Source organism: Cryptomeria japonica, chromosome 6, assembly GCF_030272615.1.
Source record: "Cryptomeria japonica chromosome 6, Sugi_1.0, whole genome shotgun sequence".
NCBI lineage: Eukaryota > Viridiplantae > Streptophyta > Pinopsida > Cupressales > Cupressaceae > Cryptomeria > Cryptomeria japonica.
This window is the reverse complement of record NC_081410.1, coordinates 660,776,414-660,801,973: the sequence shown is the minus strand read 5'-3', so window position 1 is coordinate 660,801,973 and position 25,560 is coordinate 660,776,414. Positions and strand designations below refer to the sequence as shown.

Here is a 25,560-nt window from a genome sequence, read left to right as displayed (position 1 = left end):
CTACTCTACTACATACATACTTGGTCTTACATTTTGGACATTGCAAGTACACCTCAGATTCATTTACACTCCATACAACTCTTGGTCTTCCATATTCTTTCCATTTTTCATCTAGTCTCTCACATCTTGGTCAATACCTAGTTCATGGTTGAAACCCGTCTTCAAAAATCTAGGAGAAAAGCTAAAGAAGCTCAAGAGTCCGCAAACATGAGTTCTTATGAGTATGATAACGATTTATTTTTCAATCCTGAGCACACTACATTACCTGACATGGATGTTTATAGAAACATTCCCAATGTGGAAAACATAGACACTACAAACAACAATGCTACACACAATGACAATGTGGACAACTTATCAATACATTCAGCAGATGTGGAAGAATCCATTATGAATCCCCATTTCAATTGATTGGTTGAGGAAATCATGAGGAGGGATAGACAATATTTCTTACAAATGATGGCACAAAGTGGAGCCAAGATACCTCATGATTTTGACATGTCTCAAATAATGGAAAATAGGCTTTTGCAACAAACTCACTCCAACATGGATCAAAGGAGACCCAATAATGGAGGAAATAGAGGACTACACATGGTACCTGAATCACCATCAGCTTTGCTTCAAAAACTAGAGATCCCACATACACATGGTCAAGCATATGATACTCACCTTCGTAGACCATTATGGAAGTCTTATGCAGACAGATATGCTCAATCACATACTAATGCTAAGGATCAACCACCAAAACAATTGGATATTCAAAAGCATGCTCAAAATTTGGACACAAGGAAACCTCATGTCAAATTTGGGGGCAACACAATAGAACATGACATGCCTGTAGAATATGGTATACATGCACAAAATAGATATGGGGTTCCTCAACATGAAGCTATACCAAGTGCTCCATATATGCCGCATCAATATAGACCTCCTCCATATGAACATGTGTATGATCAATATCATCCATACATGCAACAAGCTCCTCCTCAAATTGGTGTCTCAAACATGGGGTATGCTACAAGAAGTTGATCTCCACCTAAGAGCAATTTGGAGCAACAAATCAAAGATTTACAAAAGAAAATGGAGGACATGAATACACCAAAACCAACATACACTATGAGAGACATATGTCCTTATCCATTTGACAAGAGCATTCCAATGCTTCCATTTCCTGCACACTTTGTGACACCAAAATTTGATAAGTATAGAGGAAAAGGGGACCCCAAGGCACACATAAGACAATTTTTTACAGCTTGCATTGAGGTAGCGGCAGAAGAAACATATTTGATGAGATTGTTCCCACAAAGCTTAGGCGATCAAGCTATGGAATGGTTCTCTCAACTACCACCTGGTATTAAGTCATGGGGTGACTTAGTAGAGACATTTATTCAGCATTTCTCCTACAATATAGAGACAGATATCTCAGTCACTACTTTGTGCAATACTAAGCAAAAAGAAGGAGAATCTTTTGCGTCATTTTTACAAAGATGGAGAAATCTAGCTAGTAGATGCTCTTGTGAAATTTCACAGAAACAAATGGTAGAAATGTTCACTCAAAACGTTAACAAGGACATTGGCTATGATCTAAGGAAAGCTTGTTTGTCCACCTTCAAGGATGTCATTGAAAAAGGCTTAGCAACAGAAAAGGTTCTAATTGAACAAGGAGTCATTAAGATATTCAAGGAAAACAAATATGACTTTAAAGGAAAAGACAAGCCAAGATTTTGGAATAAAAACAAGAACACAGTCAATGATGGTGTTGTTGATGCCAATACAGTGAGACCCAAATTCATCTTTTCAGGATCAAGTTCTACAAACAATCAAGTGAATACTCAAACAACTTCTAGATCACGAAGGAAGTACACCCCATTGGGAGAATCACTTGAATCAGTATTCAAAAAGCTTGTGGCAAATAAGGTGATCACAGTTCCAGATTTTCCTCCATATGAGCCAAAGGTTAAACCAAATTGGTGGAACGATGATGAATATTGTGAATTTCATAAGAGCAAGGGTCACAAGACAGGTAATTGCCATCGACTGAAGAACATTGTGCAAGATCTCATTGATAGAGGTGACATTGAGATTGAGGGACACTCATCCAATCAAGAACATGAGATGTTTAAGGAACCATTCCCAAAGCATGACAAGGGAAAAGCTAAAGTCATAGATGATCAGGCCAACTATACTAGAGCACCCTATAACTATGATTCAACTATCAATCACATCTCGATGGACAATCATATCTCTACTATTACCATCAAGAACAAAAACCTTGAGAATCCTCCTCAGAGACCTAAGATTGTCCTAAGAGGTGTTGGATCTTCTTCTGAACATACCTCTGAATGTCATGTTACAACTCGTCGAGGTAAAATTACGTTGCCAGGTGCCTCCACTAAAAATACCGCTTCTTCATCAACCAAACCTGAGTATGACCTTGTAGAACAGTTAGGGAAGACACCCACGCTCATCTCAATCCTTGAGCTCTTACGTATATCCCCCGCTCATAAAGCTATTCTTGACAAAATCTTGAGAGACACTGCCGTTCCTACTGATCTGAACGTGGACCAGTTTCAAGCCATGGTGGGATACCTTTCCATACCACACTCCCTTACCTTCACAGAAGCCGATGACGCCTCCGTAAGTCAGCCACATAATGCACCACTACTTGTTGAAGCCTTCATACACAAACATCAAATAAAGCGAGTCCTGATAGATGGAGGACCTGGTCTAAACATTTGTACATTGAGCACCATTAAACAATTGGAATATTCTGATAAAGCTATGTATTCAACAAATCAAATCACCATCAAGGCATATGATGATGAAGAGTGCTCATCCAAGGGCACAGTCACCTTACCTCTAAGAATTGGGCCAGTCACAAAGGATGTGGTTTGTCAGGTCCTAGATCTAGATCTCACTTATAATATATTGCTAGGACGTCCTTGGATTCATGAAATGAGGGCAGTCCCATCGACATATCATCAATGCATTAAGTTTCCTCATAATGGAGTCGAGGTAACAGTTAACGGTGATCCTAATCCGTTCATATATTGCAATAACCTGAGATCACATACTGAAACCATCATTCCCAGTAATCGTGAGGCTGCTCCTTCTTCGGCATACATTGACCCTGAATCATTGAAACCTTCGACGTCAAAACAAGGTGAACTTAAAGGCAAATTTCAGGGAAAAGGCATGGGAGAATACACTTTAAATCAGACCATGTATTTACGACAAGTCATGAGCTCTCCAAAAGAATATGGAAGGCCACATCCTAACAAGCAAATATCCATCATGATACTCAAATGGGATCCTACTACCTTTCAAAGATGGGGTGAACTAGAAGAGGAAGATTTATACAAAATTCTCTATAAAGACATTGAAGATGACACACAAGATCAGATCAATATACCTTGTGAGAAATATGGCAAAGGCTTCAAGATTCTACAAAAATTTGGGTATGATGGAAAAAGCCCTCTTGGGTTACGCAAGGAAGGCGTTATGGAGCCCTTAGAACTGGAATTGACTGTAAAAAGGGAACGCTCGAAAGGACTTGGTTTTCTGACTTCCAAGATCCACACTAAAAGGATAGAAAAGGCATCACAAATCAAAATTGCCAAAGTTCAACAAGAGGATTACTATTCCACAGATTCCAACGAATGGGAATGGGGTCCAGACAAATCCTCCAGTGACTATGAGCTCACCGAGACATTCAGAGAACCAGATGAACCCACAGAAGAAGAGGAATTTTATAAAAAGTTCAGAGTTGGTCAAGAAACAACCCATAAGGATTGCACACAATCTTCGTTTCAAGGTTCTAGGTCGAAATCACATAGGATGAGGACACCTGTCCCGGAAGGCGCTACTAGTGATGACAATTTGGATTCACTTGCGATCGAAACTGATGAGGAGAGTGCCATCAATGACCTCGATGATTGCCTCAATATACCCGAATGTAACCACATCTTCACTCTTAGCCCTGCAAACTCCGAAAACATTAAAGGCCTTCCCCTTGTTCACCACCAACTCATTGACTGGGATTATGAAGGACCAGCACAATTTGACACATTTCAAAATGACGAAGCTATTATTGACTATCTTGGCATACGAGATGATCTTCCCCCTGGGGACCACAAAGCAGGATACACCATAGAACTCAACAACATGGCATATTTTGGTGAGGGTGTCGGACCTTCCAGTCGCAAAAATGTGAAAATAAGAACAAATCAAGGGTCTTATGGCGAAAACCACACTGTGGCGCTATCTGATCCCAAAAAAGTAAAAAGAAAGGACATATCTGAGGGCGAAAACCTCTCTGAGGCACCCGAAGATGGAAGGGTCGACATTCTCCCAACATCATATGAGGAAAAGTCATCCATGTTGGTAGAGGATACTATCAAAACAAACATTGGTACAGAAGGGGTTCCACACAATATATTCCTGGCTCAATCATTGACAGAGTCCGAAAGGTCAAAATTCATAAGCTTCTTCAAAGAATGACAAATCAACTTTGCATGGTCATACGCTGATATGCCTGGACTAGATCCAGATTTGGTAATGCATCATTTGACAGTCAAACTGGGGGCAAAGCCAGTGAAACAGAAATTAAGGAAAATGCATCCACAAGTGGCATTACTAGTCAAAGCAGAGCTGGAGAAGTTATTGGATGTCGGATTCATATGCCCAATTGATTATCCCGAATGGATCTCCAATTTAGTACCTATTAGTAAACCAGATCGCAGCATCAGAATATGTACAGATTTCAGAGACATCAACAAAGCTTGTCCGAAAGATGACTTCCCATTACCAAATATTGACTTGATCGTTGATCTCACAGCAGGTCACGAAATGTTATCTTTAATGGATGGATTTTCTGGTTATAATCAAATCAGGATTGCACCTGAGGATCAACATAAAACATCATTCACTTGTCCGTGGGGAACTTTCTGTTGGAATGTCATGCCCTTTGGGCTGAAAAATGCAGGTGCTACATATCAAAGAGCAATGACCACTATCTTTCACGATCTCATGCACATAACCATGGAAGATTATGTTGATGATCTCTTGGGTAAATCAATAGACAGAGATACACATTTGGACATACTTTCAGTCATCTTTGATCGGTTGGAAAAATACAAAGTAAGATTAAACCCCAAGAAATGTGTCTTTGGAGTAACCTTCGGGAAGCTCCTAGGATTCATTGTGTCCAAAAGAGGAATCGAAGCCGATCTAGCAAAAGTCAAGGCTATCTTGGACATGCCGCCACCCAGAAATATCAGTCAACTTTGATCCTTACAAGGGAGACTCCAGTCTATACGAAGATTCATAGCACAACTTGCAATAAGTGTAATCCTTTTCAGCACCTACTACATAAAAATATCAAGTTCAAATGGGATGATAACTGTCAACAAGCTTTTCAGATGCTCAAAGATTATCTTTTGAATCCACCAGTTTTGATGCCACCCATTCCAGATCAGCCTTTGCTACTATACATATCAACTACTCCAACAGCACTGGGGGCACTCCTAGCACAACAAATTGCTGACGACAAGGAAAAAGCAGTATACTATATCGGTCGCACATCAGTCGCACATTGGTGGGATATGGGCTAAACTACACACCAATTGAACGTGCATGTCTTGTCGTGGTCTTTGCTTCACAGAAATTATGACATTATATGCTTACTCATAAGACTAAGTTGATTGCAAGAATTGATCCATTAAAATATCTTCTCAATAAAACAACACTTACTGGGCGACTGGCCAAGTGGGTAATGATCCTGAGTGAATTCGACATCGAGTATGTAGATAGAAAAGCAATAAAAGGACAAGAAATCACGGATCAATTAGCAGATGCCCCATGATTGATGATGTTCCTCTAAATTCAAAATTTCCAGATGAATTCATTTTAACAATATCACATGCAAGGCCATGGCAACTGTACTTTGACGGTTCATACACACAACATGGGGCAGGCACTGGTATTCTCTTTATAACTCCTCAAGGCGATTCTATACCAAAATCATACCGCTTATCATTTCCTTGCACTAACAATATAGCAGAATATGAGGCATTAACAACTGGATTACGAATTGAAGTTCAGTGGAAGATCCAAGAACTTCGTGTTTTTGGGGATTCTCAACTTGTCATCCGTCAAGCAACTGATGATTACCAAAAAAAAGATGAAAAATTAATGCCTTACAAACAAATGGTGGATGATTTGAAACAACACTTCACAAAGATAGATTTTGAGCAAATACCAAGAGAGCAGAATCGTGCTCAGATGCCATGGCTACAATTGCTTCACTAATTGATCTACCTCAAAATGAAACCTGCTATGAGTTCCTAGTAGACAACCTGTTGGTTCCTTCATATGAGATCACTCCTACTGAAATGATATGCGTTGTTGGTCCCGAATCCCAGTTATATGGTTCCATATTCACATATCTTCGCGACAATACCTTACCTCCTGATCTATCAAATAACCAACGTCGCACTTTCATTCGCCAATCCTCTCGATATGTCATTCTAGCTGATATCCTATACCGACGAGGTCTAGATGGCACTCTTCTTAGATGTTTAGAAAGCGACGAAGCTCAGATTGCATTACGTGAAGTGCATGAAGGGATATGTGGTTCGCATGCTAGTGGTCCTACCTTGGCCAAGAAACTCATCAGGATTGGATATTACAGGCCCAATATGGAAAAAGACTCATATCAGTTTGTCAAGAAATGTAAGCAATGTCAAATTCATGGAGACCTCATACATGCACCAGCACAAGAACAACAACCACTCGCGTCTCCTTGGCCCTTTTGTCAGTGGGGACTCGATCTCATAGGCAAGATTCACCCTCCTTCTTCCAATGGTCATAAATTCATTATCACAGCCACAGAGTATTTCACAAAGTGGATTGAAGCCGTGCCTCTCACACAAGTCACTGGAAAACAAATTGCTACCTTCATCCTTAACTATATCATTTGCCGATATGGTATTCTTGATTCCATTATTACTGATAACGGGCGTCCCTTCAAAAATCAAGATGTTCGTGAACTCTATGACCGCTTCCATATTTCCCATTGTTTCTCCACACCATATTACCCCCAAGGTAATGGCCAAGCTGAGGCATCTAATAAAACAATTCTTAAAATCCTCAAAAAGACAGTCGACGATGCTGGCCGTAACTGGCATATCCAACTCAATCCTGCACTTTGGGCCTACCGCACAAGTGTCTGCACACCTACAGGAGCTACACCCTACTCACTTGTCTACGACGCTGAAGCCATCTTGCCTATTGAGGTCGAGTTACCTTCTTTACGGGTCTCTCTGCAAAACATTATCAACGATGAAGATTACAGGGTCTCTCGCTTACAAGAACTAGAACTGCTGGATGAACAGAGACAAACTTCTTTTAATCATCTCAAGGCTTACCAACAATGAATGAGTTGCAGCTACAATCACAAAGTCAAGCCTCGCACATTTGAGGTAGGTGACTTGGTTCTCAGAGAAAACCCCAAGAATCAGCAAGACAGAGAGAAGAAGGGCAAGTTCGAACCAAATTGGCTTGGTCCTTACATCATTACAACAGCCTATGGATCTGGGGCATATCAGCTCTCAACTACAGAAGGTGAACCTTTGGAGGATCCCATCAACAGCATGCACCTTCGCAGGTTCTACACATAGTTCTCCGGAATATCCTAATTCAAAAATACAAAAAAATCAAAAAAATTCAAAAATACAAAAAAATTATAAAAATAAAAAAATCATTACTTGGTGAAAACCTGACAAACAGGTGCCTTGTGACACAAAAAAAATTGAAAAAATTGAAAAAAGTAAAGAGAAATAATTTCGTCCAATGGTGAAAACCACTTCGGTGGCGCCCTGGGTAAGTACCATGGTGAAAACTGGGTCACCAGTGCCATGCGTAGAGACATTGCTCCTCCCTCCTTCAGGATTCACTTTCATCCTTTCACTTTGCACACACTCACAACCAATTCATCCATAATAAACTTACCCATTCCCATCATGGCTTGTTATTGATCTACCCAAGATTGGTTAGCCATTCATAATAAACCTCCCTTTTCATCCCTTTCCGTCCATAATAAATCAGATCCTATCTGTGGCTAAGGCAAAATCCTACGTCTAGTGATGGGTGTGGAACTAAGAACATCACATGTTTCGAGGAGTACAGTTTCTTCCAGCTTCCTTCAGTCTATTCATGCACAATCCGCAATAAGGCAACATTTGCATCGCCAGATCCGCAATAAAGTTTCATCTTCTCCGCAATAAAGTATTAGTTTCATGGATCCAGTCAGTTTCAGATGAGACACAGCAGCAACAATGAGCTTCAACAAATCAAATCTTCAAACAGACTCAGACAACATATGGTTCAGTGCCATCTATCCTTTCTGTGAAAGTAAACATTGTGACCACAATCAAATAAGACTTATACAAGTGACAAGAGACACTAAACTTGAGGACTACAGTGGATGTTGGTGTCGAGTCTTGGTTTTCTTTTGATTTCATCTTTTTGGTGACATGTTTTTTAGCTTTTCCAGGATGTCTCTGACTAGAGATTCTATCTCCAGGATGTCTTTGACTAGAAAGGCGAGGATGGGGTATCGTCACCTATTTTCATTTGCTGTCTGTGGATTGTCTCTTAGTAATGCTATGACTTGTCCAAGGATATGAGGACACTGTGAGTCTAGTGTGAACTGAGGCATTCCTTGTTTGTGACTGTCATATCTCCATGCAAACAGGTACAATGACTTTTTGGGTCAAACATATGCCTCGATTGTCATAACCTACTTGCCATAATAAAGCTCAATGATGATAATGCACAAGAAACTCTTTCACTTTCATATCTTCTATCTTTCATCCCCCCTTTCTTGATTGACTTCCATCATCCTTCTCGAGTCCACGTAGCCTGCTATCACATGACTGAGTATATTGACACACCAAAAACATTTGCATTTCATGTAGTTTGCACCTGCATTACCACATATAAGCATTTCATACATACATATAGATATCACAACTGCATCACATTCTGCACACAACACATGTTAGCACATCTTACATTTTTATCATGTAAATTGTTATTTGCATTATCATATTCATCTGCATTTCATATATTCACATTTGCATCATGCATACACATATAAAACATAAAAGAACAAAAACATTGCATTTCCTCATGTACATATTTGCATCCATATCACAATCATCACATAAGAACATCTCATCACATAGGTACACATGCATATAGCTTCCGCAAAGATGAATCATCTCATATATATATATAAAGTGTCATGATACAATGATGTCAAAATCATATAGCTACAATCACCCACAGGTGTCTACATCATTATACAAAATGGTACAAAATTGATACAGAGGAACTCACTGATAACTCCTGCCAACACTGTTGGTAGTGCTAATCCTGTCCATGTCATGGTATCCCATGCCACTTGTCCCACCCTCATCTCTAGTCCCGGATCCTAGAACACTCGTCTAAGGGCATCCCTATCTCCGTCTCGATCGTACAAAATCAGCTCCCCATCAATCGGTATCCGCATAATCCTGTATACATCCTCCAAGGTGACTGTCATCTCCCCCATCGGCAAATGAAAAGTACATGTCTCGGAGTGCCACCTCTCCGCCAGTGCAGTCAGCAATCCCATGTTTGCCCGAAACTCAAGCACATACAGATTATGTCACAGACCCATAACCTCAATCGTAGCTCGGTCCTGAAACGACAACTCCGGTCGCAACCTCTGTGTCAACGGGAATCTCTCCCGTGACTCTAACATAGGCAAATACTCCTGCAGTCAAACAAATCAATCATGTTAGTCATTGTGGCATTCACTGTTCATCACAAAATGCTACCTTTTATCTAAATGCATATGGTTATCTATCTTAGTGACACTCACTGTTCATCACAAAGTGTTGCTTCTATCCTAGTAGCACTCACTGTTCATCACAAAGTACTACGTGTGTGACACTCCCTGTTCATCACAAAGTGTTACTCACATTTTGCACTCCCTGTTCATCACAAAGTGCTGCTCATACTTTGGGTACTCCCTGTTCATCACAAAGTACTCTATCTTGGTACTCACTGTTCATCACAAAGTGCCTTGATCTATCCTAGTCTTCCCTAGAGGACCTGCTTGAGTGTATCCTCTCAGCAACATATTCAATCGACAGCGTACGTTCATCACAGAACTGCCGATTTGACCTAGAAGATGCAAATTCACATTTTTGGACACAAACACGCTTTCTTGACATAAATGCTCATTTATTACATTACCTAGTATGCATTAATGACAACAATAAATGCATCAAAGTACGAGGAGGTTTTGTGGTACTCACCGGCTCTCCTACCTCCGCTGGCCTCTAGAATCGGCGAACACGGTCGAATCTGTGAACAAAAGCCATCGCTGCTGACTATTGCTGCTTTATTTTCGCTCTACACTATGCTCTTGTGAATGTGTAGATGACAATGAGGATGTATTTTCCCCCGTGGTCTATCTTATAGCCTACCCTAGCCCTCGCATTCATTTCCCGAGTCAGTCTTCGTTATCCCGTGACTCTGTCACTTTATCCGGTCAATCCATTCTAGCCTTTCTTTCTTATCGAGAGATTGTCTGCAATCTTTCCAGACATTTTTCATCCAATCTCTCGAGGGGGCATATTATTCCCATTCTGGGGCAACTCTGTATTAGTTCATCTTATCTTCTTTGAAACAACGCGACAAGCTGCATTGTCTCAAAGAGGGGCAAAATGTAGACACCTAAAATTGTCCAGTCTAATTAAATAAATATTTTATTTATTTAATTATCTAAGCCTAATTCTTTTATTAATTAAATAAATCCTTATTTATTTAATTAATTCATTTATCCTCTTCTAGCCTTATTTCTCATTTAAATAAATACATTTATTTATTTAAATTATCCTTTTCGTAAATTAAATAAATATTTTTATTTATTTAATTATCCCACTTCTTCTATTAATTAAATAAATCTTTATTTATTTAATTAATTCATTAGCTTTTTCTACCCATGACACATGTCATTCATCTCTTAATTCATACACTACCTACCCCTTTCATTATTTTACTATTTCTTCTACCTACCCTCTAATCATAGCCGACCTCCTTTTTACACCTCTCAATCTTATCCCTCCATTTCATATTGTGTCTTCTATTTAAGGAGATGCCTTCTTCATTATCAAAACCTAACAACTTGATCAATTGGCTACACTACGATCCTACTTGCAACCACATTCCGTTCTTTGTTGAGCTCTTGTGCACATAAAAATCTGAGAGCAAATATATCAAGCAAGATCAATGGAGATAGGAAGAATGGAGATCAAAACCCTATTGGACATGTAATGGTATAATCTTTGTGATTTTGTTTTATTTGCATTGTCTTAGGTAATCTTCATATGTTATGGTGGATCTTTGTTGTTGTTAGGCTAGGGTTTGGTGGTTGAATTCATTTAGCCTTTCAATCTTGTTATTATTGTTATCCATTTTCACCATATACACCTATAGGATACATGAACCCATTGTCATCTATCATCAGTTGTGTCAGCTTCTACTTTACGTATACACATCATGCCAACCAGTAGTTTGATCTCTCTTCATTCCCTTGCGGTGCAATAATTATAAAAAACATGTCCTAGTTGTAGAAAATATGAAATATGGTCATACTCAACTAAAATTTCCATGCCATCATTTTGCATAGATATTGTTTGAGATAAAGGAGTTAGATATTGTGGAGAGCATGTATCCACCCACTCACTTGACTCGCATTGATCCTAGTCACCCTAAATACAACTCTAACAAAAACAAGCCAACTCTCGTGTCTAAATGGTCCATGTAGTTGCATCTGAGCTATGAAATGAATACATCTTTGACGAATCTTTGATTGTTTGACAATCCAATTTGTCTCCTATTGTGCCCTCCTCAACCAACCAAAAGAATTTATGCGTTGCGAATCAAGTGTCTCTCCCTGTGACATTTCTGAACTAAACCGATCAACAATAGAACGTGAATAATAGAATTTAGCACCTAAAATCCTCAATTTCTGCTTAACTAGAGCTCTCTTCAAACATGCACCTTCTGCATCATGCTCCCCTTTCGCATGCTTATCTTAAAAAAAGTTCAAAATTTGAGGTACACCCCTCTTTGTATGCATTCTACTCAACCAAAAAAACATAAAAGAATTCTTGAATTGAACCATGCAATTATCTGAACAAATGAGATGTCGGTCTATTGCAATACCTTTCTCCCCCAAGAACTCAAATAAGTTCTCAAAATAATGTTACACATACTTAGAGGAGTGAGATCTATCATCACTCATATAAAAATGATACTCCCTGATTATCTTCCTGTCCTCTTCTATACTATCAGGGGCATGTCTATATGTTATGTGAACAAAAATAGCAATTTGAATGGAATTGTAATACCGAGCTTGTACCTCATTTTGTCGTTGCAATATGTAGTTTTCAGCAAAATCAACCACTGATATAATAGTGCCAATTGGGAAAGAGTTCTTATACATCCTGAATTGGTGATTGAACCACTGAGACCTATAGGTATGCCTTGCATACTTTTACAAAAGATTTTCCTTAAAACCTAAAATAAAATCAACAACACTAACTTCTCTAGAGACCAGATCGAATTTAGAACCTTCACCTCCACTCTTCAAAGTATATTTGATTATGTCACCTCTCTTTTTCTCAACAATATTCTTTCCAAATTCATGTTTTCTGCCCTCATGAAAACATGAAACAAATTTTGACAAGCCACCACATTGTGAGCACTTAAATTAAACAATCATTTCTATAGAAAAAACATCCATCATGTCTAGGACATAAAAGTAGATCTAGCAAGTCTCTTGATGATCTCACAAGTTGCATTACACCACTCTCCTACAACATTATGTTAGTATGCAAAGTAGAACAAATATAGAATAATAGTTCATGGTACATTAAAAACTCCACATTGTATTTGCAACAAGTATTACGAATCTTAAGAGGTACACAATAAAATATCTTCAAAGATTCAAAATCCCTTTGTGAGATTTCCAAAGTTGGATGTGCATCGCAATTTTTTTTGTACAACATTGTTTGGCTTGATTCCAAGAAACGTTTAGGATACAATGTACAGTCTCAATTGCCAATTCTTAACTTTAAAACATCTTTTACATTGGGTGATACTCTAGAGTTAGAGTGCCAAAATTGTTGAATTTCCTTCTTTACATTATCGATCAACTTCTTATCAACACGTGGAAGCCTCCCACTAAAAGCCCATGTGTCATTTTGAAGAGGATCGCCGAGTCTTTCTCTTTTTGCAAGTGCTCTATCCAAAGTTTTACAATTTATGTTCAAATCAACACAATTTTGTCCCATAAAGCAAGCCTTTCTCAAATGATGTCTTACTAAGGAGGTTGCAATCAGTCTTCAAGCAACTCTCTTATATTTTTCCTTTCTATTCTTCCCAATAGAATTGAGAGCATTTAAAAATATTTTTGACAATAATATAATTTTTCTTTATCTTCTTATTCACACAAATCTTCAATTTGGCTAGAAAAGGTCTCATCTTTTGCATCTTTAGCAATTGTACAAAAAGTTGGCATTGCTTGGTCAATGTCTTATTACTAAAATATTAGCTGAAAATTTGCGTAGCCAACAATCTAATGGTTCGTGTTAATCTCTTGCCTTCAGGATTGTCTATAATATTCTCATCAATTTCAAGTAACCATTTTGGGGTTCTTGAAGGTCTTGAATTTGGAATTTGACTTTCTTCCATGGGAGGGTCTTCATTTCTCATGTAATTTGGTGATATATAATGTTCACTTGGTTCAACATTTTCACTTTCGTTGTCAATTCCAACATTTTCACTTTCAATTCCCACAATTTCATTTCCAAATTTAATATCATGTTGAACATTTTAAATATCAATTTCAACATTTTCATTTCCAAATTCAATATCATGTTGAACATTTTGAATATCAATTTCAACATTTTCATTCCCAATTTGAATATCATGTTCAACATTTCCAATATCAATATTTATATTTTTATTTTCATTTTCATGCTCAACATTGCATATTCAATTTCATGTTCACTTGAAATAATATTTGTAGATGCTTCACCAATATTTGACATACCTTGTCTTCTCTTCCTATGACTTTCTCTATCTCTTTGTATATATGCTTTAATTTTCTCTTTTGAAAGTTTTCTTTTACATTTTTTCTTTCGACGACTGTTGCTCCCCATTATACCTCCACAAAGATGCTAAAAAATGATTTCTAATGAAAAATTTGTGTAAAAGTTTAAAAAAAAAAGAATTTTGTATTTGTTTGTCTGAAAATCTGTGTTTGTCACCTACATAAAGAATGTATGGATAGTTGGAATGCACAAAATGACCCACTACCCTATTTTGTGTGGCTTAGGTATTGAATATTAGATATATGATATTATCCGATATCCAATATTATTCCATCTTTTCAGATGGGTGCTAACAATTTTGTTGGAACCTAAATGAAAAGATATCAAATATCAGATATTCGATATATTTTTATATGGGCACTAATAATTTGGTTGAGACCTTTTCTCAAAGGTATCAGATATTAGATAATATCTGATTTCCGATACCTTGTTTAGGATTGGGAGAGAGATAGTGGGAAAGGGAGAGAAGGGGAAATAGCTCAAGGGGGTGGGCAAGGGAGAGAAGGGGAAAGGGAGAGGGAGAAATAAGGTGGGCAAGGGAGAGAGAGAGAGAGAGAGAGAGAGAGAGAGAGAGAGAGAGAGAGAGAGAGAGAGAGAGAGAGAGAGAGAGAGAGAGAGAGAGAGAGAGAGAGATTGTCCCTTGCCCACCCCTTGAGCCCTTTCCCCTTCTCTTCCTATCTCTCCATCCTCCTAATTAGACTCTCTCAATCTCCCTTTCCCATCCACTTGAGAACTTTCCCCTTCTCTCCCTATCACCCCCTCTCCCTCTTTGTATTTTGATCCTTCCATCCCTTCCCCTCCCCCCACCCCTAATTAATCTCTCCCTCCCCCTGTCCCTTGCCCAACCCATCTCCCCCTCCCCCTAATTACTCTCTCTCTCCCTTGCCCACTCCCTTGAGCCCTTTCCCCTTCTCCCCCCCCCCCCCCCTCTCTCTCTCTCTCACACACACACACACACACACACACACACACACTTGCCCAAGCCCCCCTCTCTCTCATCCCTTGACCAACCCCTCTTCCTTTCCTCCCATCACCCCCTCCCCCTAGTTACTTTCTCTCTATATCTCTTTCCCTTTCTCTCCCTATCTAGATCACTTTCACCTTATCCCTTTCCAACCCCACCTCTCTCTCTTTTGATACTTCAATCTCCTCCACTTTCCCCCTCCCCCTAATTACTCTCTCTAGATCCCTTTCCCCTTCTCTTCCTATCTAGATCACTTTCCCGTTATCTCCTACCAACCCCCCCTCTCTCTCTCTCATTATCCTCCTCTCTCTTTTTTGATACTCCCATCTCCTCCTCTCCCCCCCAATTATTCTCTCTCTCTAGATCCCTTTCCCCTTCTCTCCCTATCTCTCCCCTTCTCTCTCTCTCTACCTATCCCCTTCTGTCCCTCTCCCTCTCCCTCTCCCTTTCTCTCTCTCCCTATCCTAAACAAGTTATTGGATATCATATACTATTCGACATCTGATACCTTTGAGAAAGGACACCAACCAAATTGTTGGCACCCATATGAAAATATATTAGATGTCAATTAATATCTGATATCCGATACCTTTTATTATTAATATATTAATAATATAATATATTAATAAATAATATAAATATAAATATATAATATATTAATAAATAATAAATAATATATAATATATTAATATATTATATATTATAAATTATATTTATGAAAAAAATTGATACTATTGGATATCCAATACTATTGGATATTCGTTACCTCTGACAAAAACCTACAACCTTGGTATTGCTTTGGGAATTGGCTAGGACATGCCAAACCTGAAAAGTCAACAAAAAAAATTGTATTTAGGATTTTTCCTTGCTTTTCTAGACTTTGCCCTAGTGGTTGAGAACTTGCCAAAATTGATGGAACGAAAAGGGATTTTTAAGGAGATTCTCAACTTTCTAACAAATATAAATTTTGCCTTATTTTGACTTTAGTAAATGATCATTATTTAATTTCTAATTGAATTCTGACTAAAGTCTTGATTGATAGGCTGATTGAAAAAATCTATAACTTTCAAACTGTATCACATTTTTTGAATCCGAAACATGAGTCACATTCTATGCTTCGTATACTATAGGATTAAAGAAAAATAAATTGAATTTCATAAAGTTTTGACCAAGTTATGGTGGTCATACATATGGGGTTTTATATTTAAAAAAAAACTATATAGTAAAAAAATCATAATTAATTATTTATAAAAAAAAAATACAAAATTTTTGTCACATCCGAACACGAGTCTTATATTTATATCTTAAATCTTATAAAGAAATATTATGATTTGATTGTGGCTAGGGTGGTCAAACAGACACCTGCTTCTTATCATTTTCTTGAAATTTTAGTACTACTGCATTGAAATTTCAAAATTTCATCAAATAGATTTTTTTCTTCAGAAAACAACTAGAATCTTAAAAACTACATTCAATTTTATATAGATTCTATTTTTACATATTTTTGAAATATTGTTGGTAACTTATTTCAATTTTTACGTCAAGTTGCCTAACTCTGTTTTTTTGAATTGTCGTTGCCACTTAAGGGCTTGTTTGGCCCACCATGATCCTGCACATACCTATACAAAATAATGGTCCAAATATAATAATAATAGATTGAACTATATAAAAAAATAGCATCTTCCAAAATGCGGATAACAGTTTATAGTTTTATACTCGTCTGTCTAATTAGCATAACTTTCGAACCACTCCTATACATCATATTCACACTAGAATCATCATATCATATTACACCATACCAATACACTCTCTACTCATAAACACAACTATTCTATCCATTATATACTAATCAGATCCACAATAATCTTTACTAGGCCGACCAAAAAAATTATGTATTGTATACATATTATCAACCAAAATATATCATCTAGAAGGTAAAGAATACATGTGAGGATTCACACCAAGTCGGATTACCTTCCAATCATCATAAAAAGATTTGAACGCAACCACTTAGACCAATATGCATAAACTAGTACAAACTGATCTACTAAATCCAAAATTTCTTAACCCAGACCCAAAAATAGAATAAGTGGTCCACCAAAAAAGAAGTACATCACCTTAAGAATAGTAACATTTGATGTACACAATCATCAAAAGCATATCCAATACAAACATACATTCTAGATCATAACATAGTTCAGTAGAGCAAACACCAATGGTAATAACATATTTTTGGAACAAGTAGGGAACATTTAAACTTTTGAAAACAACTTAAATCAATATCCCATATCATTTGATCAACACAACATATATCTAGATCAAGAGCATATTGAACCATACATTTCTACTATATATCTCTTCTAATACTCAATATTGACACACAAATATATGCATACCAACATCATATTAATACATATCCAAATCAACAAGACCAACAATACCAACATCTGATCTGGACATACATTGGACACAGGTTTGACATCAATGACAACAAAGACACTCATTAGTGCAATAGTTCTTGTCTAAATATCTATATGTTTATCATGTTCTAACCCCATGGCTTTGTTGCTCTCACATTCTAACTTTGTTCTCTTGTGCAGATTTTTCTAATGTATTTGTTTTCTAGGTCTTCAGCTTGGGGGCATGCTTCCTTAGCTTGAAGATTTATCTTCTTCCTCTACAGTATCTTTTGACATCGTGATGTTATTTATGTTCAATAGGTTTCCTTTAGCGTGCATATTCATGTTGATTCATAAGCCCGCTAAAGTGGGGTAAAAATGTAGAGTCAAAAATTGCATACCCCTTTGTAACTCAACTTACACTTTTGTAGTCACTTTAGTGTTGATTCCCCTAGCATCTGAGTAGGCTCATTTCAGCCCTTGCATAAGCCTTTTCCCTCTCAAGATGCTCATGACGCCTTTTTTAACACTTATATTTCAGCACCGGTTTTGCATTAGCCGCATGTTTCTCTTGCCACCCATTTGTTTTGAGCATGATTTGTCTAGATACTAGTGCACCATGGGGATGTCCGCACATTGTGCAAATGTCCTACGACATCTTAATGTGCAAATATTATTTTTGAGCATTTTGACAATTGTCACCTGCCTAGGTTGGTGGAAATGGCTCGCGATTCTCTTTTTTCCCTCCAATTCTCTCTTTTAAATCTCTCTTTCATTCATGCAGGTTCTCTCTTGAAATCTCTCTGGTTCTCTCTCTCATTTGCTAAAACAATCTCTAGCTTGCTACAACAGCCTTTGCATCTTTCTTGGCTTTCTCAAGCCTTGCTGGTAATATATTTCTCACGTCTTTAATCATTTTGCATTTATCACATCCCCTATATTTTTGATCATTTATCATTCTATCTATTTATATTTTTGATCTATCTATCTATCTAGTTGTTTGTGGAGGTGGAAACACAAAAGTGGGGGTTGGACTAGGGCAAACCCCTATACAACCCCAACATTTTTCCCTCTTCTTTTTGTGTGTAGGTTTGTTAGAAGCATTTGAACACACGAGGGTTTTCTTATGCTTTATTTATTTCATTTATATTTATTATTATTATCAGGTGTATACAGTGAAATTGGAAGACTAAAAGATTGTAAAACCAAATAAAGATCCAACCACATAAAACCTTAGTTCTAAGATGAAATATAACATACACCAATGAAGAACCTAAAAACATGCAAAACAGAAATATGAAAGATTATACCATTCACATTCTTATTAGGGTTTTATCTCCATTGTTTCCTATCTCCATTGATCTTGCTTTGATATTTTGGTTGCTCTCAGATTTTGTGTGCACAAGAGCTCAACAAAGAATGGATTGTGGTTGTGTATGTAGATGGTTGATCGCTATGAGGATTCACACGAGCATTAGGATTCACATTTGCATTAGCATTAGAATTGATAAGGATGAAATGATCCTCTTATATAGAGAGTACCCTCAAAATGGAGGGATATGATTATAAGGTGGAGGAATAAATGGCCGGCTCTGATTAAAGGGTAGGTATAGAAAATAGGAAAATATTGGAGAGGTGGTTAAAATTAAATTAAGAGATGAAAGACAAGTGTCATGGAGGGAAAAAGCTAATGAATTAATTAAATACATAAAAATTCATTTAAATAATAAAAAAAGTGGGACCAAATAAATAAATAAAACATTTATTTAATTTAGGGAAAGGATAATTTAAATAAATAAAAATATTTATTTAAATAGGGAAAGGCTAGAAGAGGATAAGTGAATTAATTGAATAAAGAATGATCTTTTTATTTAATAGAAGGCTTGGAGTAAAATAATTAGATGAACAAAATATTTAGTTAATCAGGCTAGGACAATTTTTAGGTGTCTACATCTCGTATTCGTCATCACATTTCAACTTCTAGGTTTTGCAGGTTCTTTGAAACACAAAGTTAGGTTTTCTTCATTTTCTTCGTTTCTCGTTTGCAATTCATACGAGACTACAACGTGCTGTTTTGGCGTCCTTGGTTGATATGCTTTGATTTGGACTGAATCTCTCTGTCGCCTACTCTTTCCGATTTTTTAATAAGAATCCTTATTTTCTTTATCTATAATCAGACATCTTCACTAGTTTGACTAGTTAGAGATATCCAAATGTGTGGTATGAAATTGGCTCTCAAGGGAACATAGTTTCTCCCTTTGTAGGGTTAGATTAACCTCACTACATGACCCTATCAAAAGTGGAGGAAAATAACTATTCCAATAGTGATTTCTCCAAATGTTGTAAAGTTTATCACTATCCTTTGGGTGATTCAAGTTATATTATACAAAATCATCACATTGATAAATCTGTACACCAAAAGTTATATACTTCAACATGATATATATATTTACAATTAGTATAACTTTAGATGATGTACATGCTTACATACTTAGCTCACATTTATATTTCATGTCTTTTTCCTCTTCTATAATTCTTTGTCTCATACATATATAATCAAATGTAGGAGATATGTTTTATCCCTAATATTCTCATGCTAATTTTATAGATAACTACATGCGCTTATAGAAAATCATCATTAACACATGACATGTCAGTGCCTCACGTGCCTTGTCATCCTATTACCACTTTCCATGATTTAAGATTTAGATTGTATTTGTTTTTTCTATATTTTCTTGCATGAGAAAAACTACCCATGACATATTTTTAATCTGTTTTGTAGAATCTTGAATGCACATGTTCAGGGGTAAAATTACATGGTGGCATCCAACAAGGATTATTACTTTATATGGACCCCTAGGATCCTTTTATGCGTGAATACTCATTTTAAATGCATGTTAACATTCAAGTGGTATATAATTTGAGATGCATGATTATTCTAGGATTCACATCAACCAAAATGTGGAGGGATGGTAAAATTTGTATTCCTTGTCATTTCCCATTTATTTTTGTGTTCCTTTTAAGAAAATGGGTTAATAAGTCACATATTGACTAATAAAGTTCTCTTGTGTGAAGTGGAGTCCATTCCATAATGATAGGGTCCACTCTTTAGCACACATTTCCATACATGTATAACCCATCTTACCCATTTGTTTAACATTCTAATATGATCACTTAAATTAGACATTAAATTTTAATGCACCTATCTGATATGTCTTTTTAAAATTTTAATGCACCTATCTCATGTCTTTTGTCCACCTGAATCTAATTTTTTAATGTATTAAGTCATTGTTTTTTAGATGTCGGATCAATCTTATATTTACATGTTTTTCAGCCCAAAACATCTTGAATTCAATATCCATGGAAGATTTTAGAAATATTGCTTATGTAAATGATTACTCTAAATAAAACACTTACTATAGAGAGAGTTTATTTTCCTTTATATATATAAGTCATTTTGTGGTGCCAAAGCTTGATTTTTTTTTTTTTTTTTCTCTTTTCTAGAAGGGGTTGGCTTACAATTGGAATGCCAGCAGAAAAGAACAAGCTCAGAGTACAAATAAACAAAGCAGAGAAAGGGTTCAGAATATATTGAATCGAAGTGGTGAGCAAAACTGTGTTTATAGTCAATGAGAAATTTCTGTATCTGACTCAGATTGGTGTTGATGATTTGCTTCATTTGCTAAGAGAGGACTCTTAATATCAACAGTGCAATCTTCAATGTTGTTGGTTGATCCATTTTTCAGCCCATATTCTATTGGGTCTATGTCTTTCTTATCCTTTGCTTTGCCCCACAGTACAATGTAAAGTCCTACAATTATCAAAACTCCTCCAACCACACTGCAAAACAAAGAAAAGCAAACGATTAAAGTTGTCAGGATAACTGTATTGGATCCTCTTATGCTATAATACATGGCATGTATACAGATGACTGTAAAAATACTAATTAGGCAGGGCGATCTCTCTTTAGAACTGGAAATCTTATGTACAAGAAATTATCTAACCTTCCCACGTGAAGCTTCACATGAAGGATCAACAGGTTCAAGGTTGCAACCAAAATTGTTGATAATGGATTGAACATTGCTGCAAATACAGGCCCTCTTTCATGGATACAATATGTTTGCACAAAGAATGCAAATGCTGAACACAATACCCCCTGATTCAATATCAAATAATTTGTAAGTTCGTTGTATATCCATTTATTACTTACAACAATGGAATATGAAGGCATATAAAACTAAGATTAAAATTGCAATGTTCTTTGAACACCAACTCTATAATTTGATAAGGTTGGATCTTCTCCTTAATCTTCCAGTCTCTGAATTGGATCCATCATCGATAAAGAAATGCCTTTCATACTGTCCCAGATGATGGATCCAATAGAGAAATTCCTTACATCTTAATACAATAAAACTAAGCAATTGATCCTAGGAGAACGCTAAATTAATTTAGTACATTGCAAACGTAACATTCTTAATATCAGCATTGCTCCTAAATCTTGCATATTATGCTTGATGTACTAACCGAGTATACAATGCTCAAAAGCTCCATGTCCCATTTCAGTTTCCATGCAGAGACCTTTGGCTCAAAAAACAAGGCCATGACAGCGCTCTGGATTGTCCCTAATAGCAATATCAATGCTGTTAATGACTTTTGAGCTGGATACTTTTTCAAAACTGGGGCCTGTCAGGGAAACATTGATCAGTTCTCTATGTTTATATACATATAATCAGTATAATTTATTTCAATGTGCACATGGATTGCAGGAAACTGAGCACCTGAAAAGTAAGCCATGCAGACCAAGAAAGAGTGCTTGCAAACAACAAAAGTGCACCCAGTAACCATGTACTCATTTTTAGTACATGAAGCGTCCCTCCAAGTGTAGAGCCTTTGTATAAGGTCATGACCATCGCTCCTCCCACACATATAATGGTCCCTATAACTTTCGCTTGTCCACGCTTTGTTCTGAGATCAACTCTCTCCAATCTGGAAATTCAGGTTTCTTAGAATAGTTAAACTCATGGTAGATCCAATACACTAGAAGCTCTAGTTTCAAAGTTTAATGATTTGATAGTCCTCGAAGTTTGTAAAATCTATTTGTGGGCAGTTTTTACAGCAATTAAGTTTCAATTTTGAATATAAATTGTTTGTTAATTTTATAATTGTTTTTTGGGTAGCCTCCCATAAATTGTATTGTGTTGGGTAAACTTTTTAATGTGATTGATGATGCTGGTGTGACATGTCCTCTGATATCATGACCTGATGTGTAAAATAGGAAGTTGTCACCAATTGAACCAACCCCAACCCTTGATTTCACAAATTTTGACTACTAAACTAACCAACAATTTATTACCCGTTTACGGTTGTGTTGTGCCTAGAGATTCATACTTGGGCAATACTATTAAATTATTTAATTATTAATAAGAACTGTTTAATTATTAATCATTTGATAAGATCAAACTTATTTGAACAAAAAAGGGAGAGAATCACTACCGAAAAGATGTGGCCATCACAAATGTGACAACAGGAATGAGGTTTGTAGTTGCAGAGGCAAATGTGGAGGAAGTATATGCCAAGCCTAAGAAGTAAAAATTCTGGTTCACAGCAATCCTGCAATGTTACTTCATTAGTCAGTTTCCATACATGAATGCCAAATAATCAAATTAGAGCTGAGTTCCAAGCTTATTAGTACATTACAGTAAGATATCTTTTATACTTACCCACAAAGAGCAAGAAGAAATATCTGCCAAAAAGTGGTACAAGTCATTGCAGGGCGTTCTTTTCTACACAGTGCACCAACATCAACATAAACTGGAATTATACATTTGGTCTTTAAATCTGTACTGATAATCTATCATTATGCTGCACCAGTCCAACTTTTTCTAGGCATAATCCCTATTCTAGCATTCATTCAGTCCTTTTTATGGCTACAAAGACTAAAAATTCAACTCAAATTGGGTTTTGCCATGATTGTAATATGTATAATGAGCATACCTTTCTAGAAAATAAGCAATAGGGCCCATCACAAGTGTAGCAAGAGCTTGTCTATAAGCTACAAATACAAAATTGTTCATTCCATTGTCCAGAGCAATCCTGACTATGATATTCATGCCTGCATAGCAAGCCTGAACTAGAATTTGGCCTACATGGGGTTTGAATTCTTCCATATTCACCATTTTATCTGCGTTCTCAACAGGCTACAGAGAAGAGAACAAGAAAATTCAAAGCATCCACAACAAACTTGAATGTTTATAGGAACATTCAAACAATGCAATATAAAGAGGATTCAACAATTGAAAAAGGTGGTTATCAAATGAGGAATGAGCATAATTTTCCTTTGAATGGAAGGTCCATCTACCACTCTTCTAAAAGAGTCCAAGAGAATAATGACCAAGATTTGCAACACTGTAAATTTAAAGCAACAATATAAAAGAAAACTTTTAATACTGATTCATGTGAGTTGTATGAACGGCAGATTACTGTTTAAAAGTGAATTCACATGATAACAGGGTGTGATATGTACTACCTATAGATGCTAAAATATTAGGCCTAAAAGTAAACTATGGCTAACGTCAAACTTTATTTTAAATTAAATCCACAGCACATTGGAGATAAGGCTTTTTACCTGCACCATAGCCAGCTGCATATACATACAGAAGCCTAAATCACACAATAGTTGTTAGATCTGGTACTAGATATTTATTCAGAACTTCACTTACATAATCTTAGCACGATCTAACAATAGATATTTTTATTTATGGATTTACATGTTTGGCACATTCTATTTACTTTTTGGTTGCTTGGTTTGCCACTACGTTTAAATCTTTGACTTCTTCACTTGAAGTAGGTAATTAGTTCAATCTTCTCCACCTGGTAATGGTTACTTTATGAGATTATTCTTACAGGTGTGATCGTTAATTTAGTATTTCTTTGTAAATTAAATTTAAGAAAAAATTAAGTCAAGGTTTTGACACTACTGATATGTTCGTTCTTATATCAAAATCTAAAAGTATTAGTAGACTTTTAAATATGGAAATTTTCATTTTAGTAGTTAGATATAAATTTTTAGGGGGTTTTTCTAAAATATTTGAGCGTCATTTTGAAAGGGAACCTAATCTAAGATTCCAAATTAGTAGTTAGATAGCAATCTCATGGAGGGCACTTCCTAAAATATTTCAGCAGATGCTGCTAAGAGTTTCGAGGAGCATTTCACAAGCAGTTGATCCTTTAGATTTTATAGTGATAGACAAATTTATAATTTTATGTTTATAAATTTTATGATGTTGATTTTAACAAAGCTAATACTAAAAGAATTAGTTAAAATATTCATTACCAGCAATTAATGCTAAAATATTACCATTATGAGCCCACTTGGCTACACCACCTCCATACTTTTTTGATCTGCTAAGATGATCATGCAAATGTGCACTCTAATGAGGCCATGTCTGATGTGGTTTATCCTCAATCTCATTAAAATGATGAGATGCTTGAAACAAATTCGGTTATGACTGCTCTTGGCAGCCTTCTTCATAAGGACAGGATGCTGTTGCAACTCAAAGCATATGAGCACATGATCACATTCCCATATAAGGTCAATGGAAAACTCACTGATGTCTTTGAGAGTACTCCAATTGAGTTTCCTCCTTTAAAAATAGAGAAGACTTTTTCATCCCCATCCTTCCCCTATCTGGAGGCCTTGGGTGAAGATGGGATTCAAACCACTTTGAGTGTCTTTTGCTGGTCCTTGCTGTTCTCTTGTTCTTTTAAGGTTTCTTTTAGTTTTGATGGAAATAAGTCATACTAAGATTAAGTCATACTAGGATCAATGATGGACTGATGAAGAGGGGCCAAAAGCTTAGTTGGTAGAACACTTTAACAGCAAATGGAAAGCCCTAGCTGGTCCAAATGAGCAGCTCAACATGTGACATCAGAGCCAGGCTAGGAGCCCCAAGCACTGAAAATG

The 25,560-nt window shown here is 36.6% G+C and overlaps 1 protein-coding gene across 1 annotated transcript; it reads right to left on the bottom strand.

Annotated features, from left to right (window-relative positions):
- Positions 1 to 21,149: 21,149 nt before the first annotated feature.
- On the bottom strand, positions 21,150 to 23,775 carry LOC131070714 (WAT1-related protein At1g21890-like). Its single transcript, XM_058006319.1, has 7 exons — positions 23,592 to 23,775; positions 23,318 to 23,380; positions 23,091 to 23,207; positions 22,376 to 22,583; positions 22,122 to 22,280; positions 21,602 to 21,753; positions 21,150 to 21,437 (listed from the first exon to the last, which is right to left on the bottom strand). The coding sequence occupies exons 1-7, from the start codon at positions 23,771 to 23,773 to the stop codon at positions 21,224 to 21,226; spliced, it is 1,095 nt and encodes a 364-aa protein (XP_057862302.1). The 5' UTR covers positions 23,774 to 23,775; the 3' UTR covers positions 21,150 to 21,223.
- Between the last annotated feature and the right edge of the window lie 1,785 nt (positions 23,776 to 25,560).

Excerpts from the sequence above, each read along its gene's own strand:
- LOC131070714 (XM_058006319.1), bottom strand. The coding sequence starts at position 23,773 with ATGGTGAATATGGAAGAATTCAAACCCCATGTAGGCCAAATTCTAGTT. Across the intron at positions 22,584-23,090 it reads GTGATGGCCACATCTTTTCG|ATTGGAGAGAGTTGATCTCA; the intron begins GTAGTGATTCTC and ends CTGAATTTCCAG. Across the intron at positions 21,438-21,601 it reads GTGAAGCTTCACGTGGGAAG|TGTGGTTGGAGGAGTTTTGA; the intron begins GTTAGATAATTT and ends TTTGTTTTGCAG.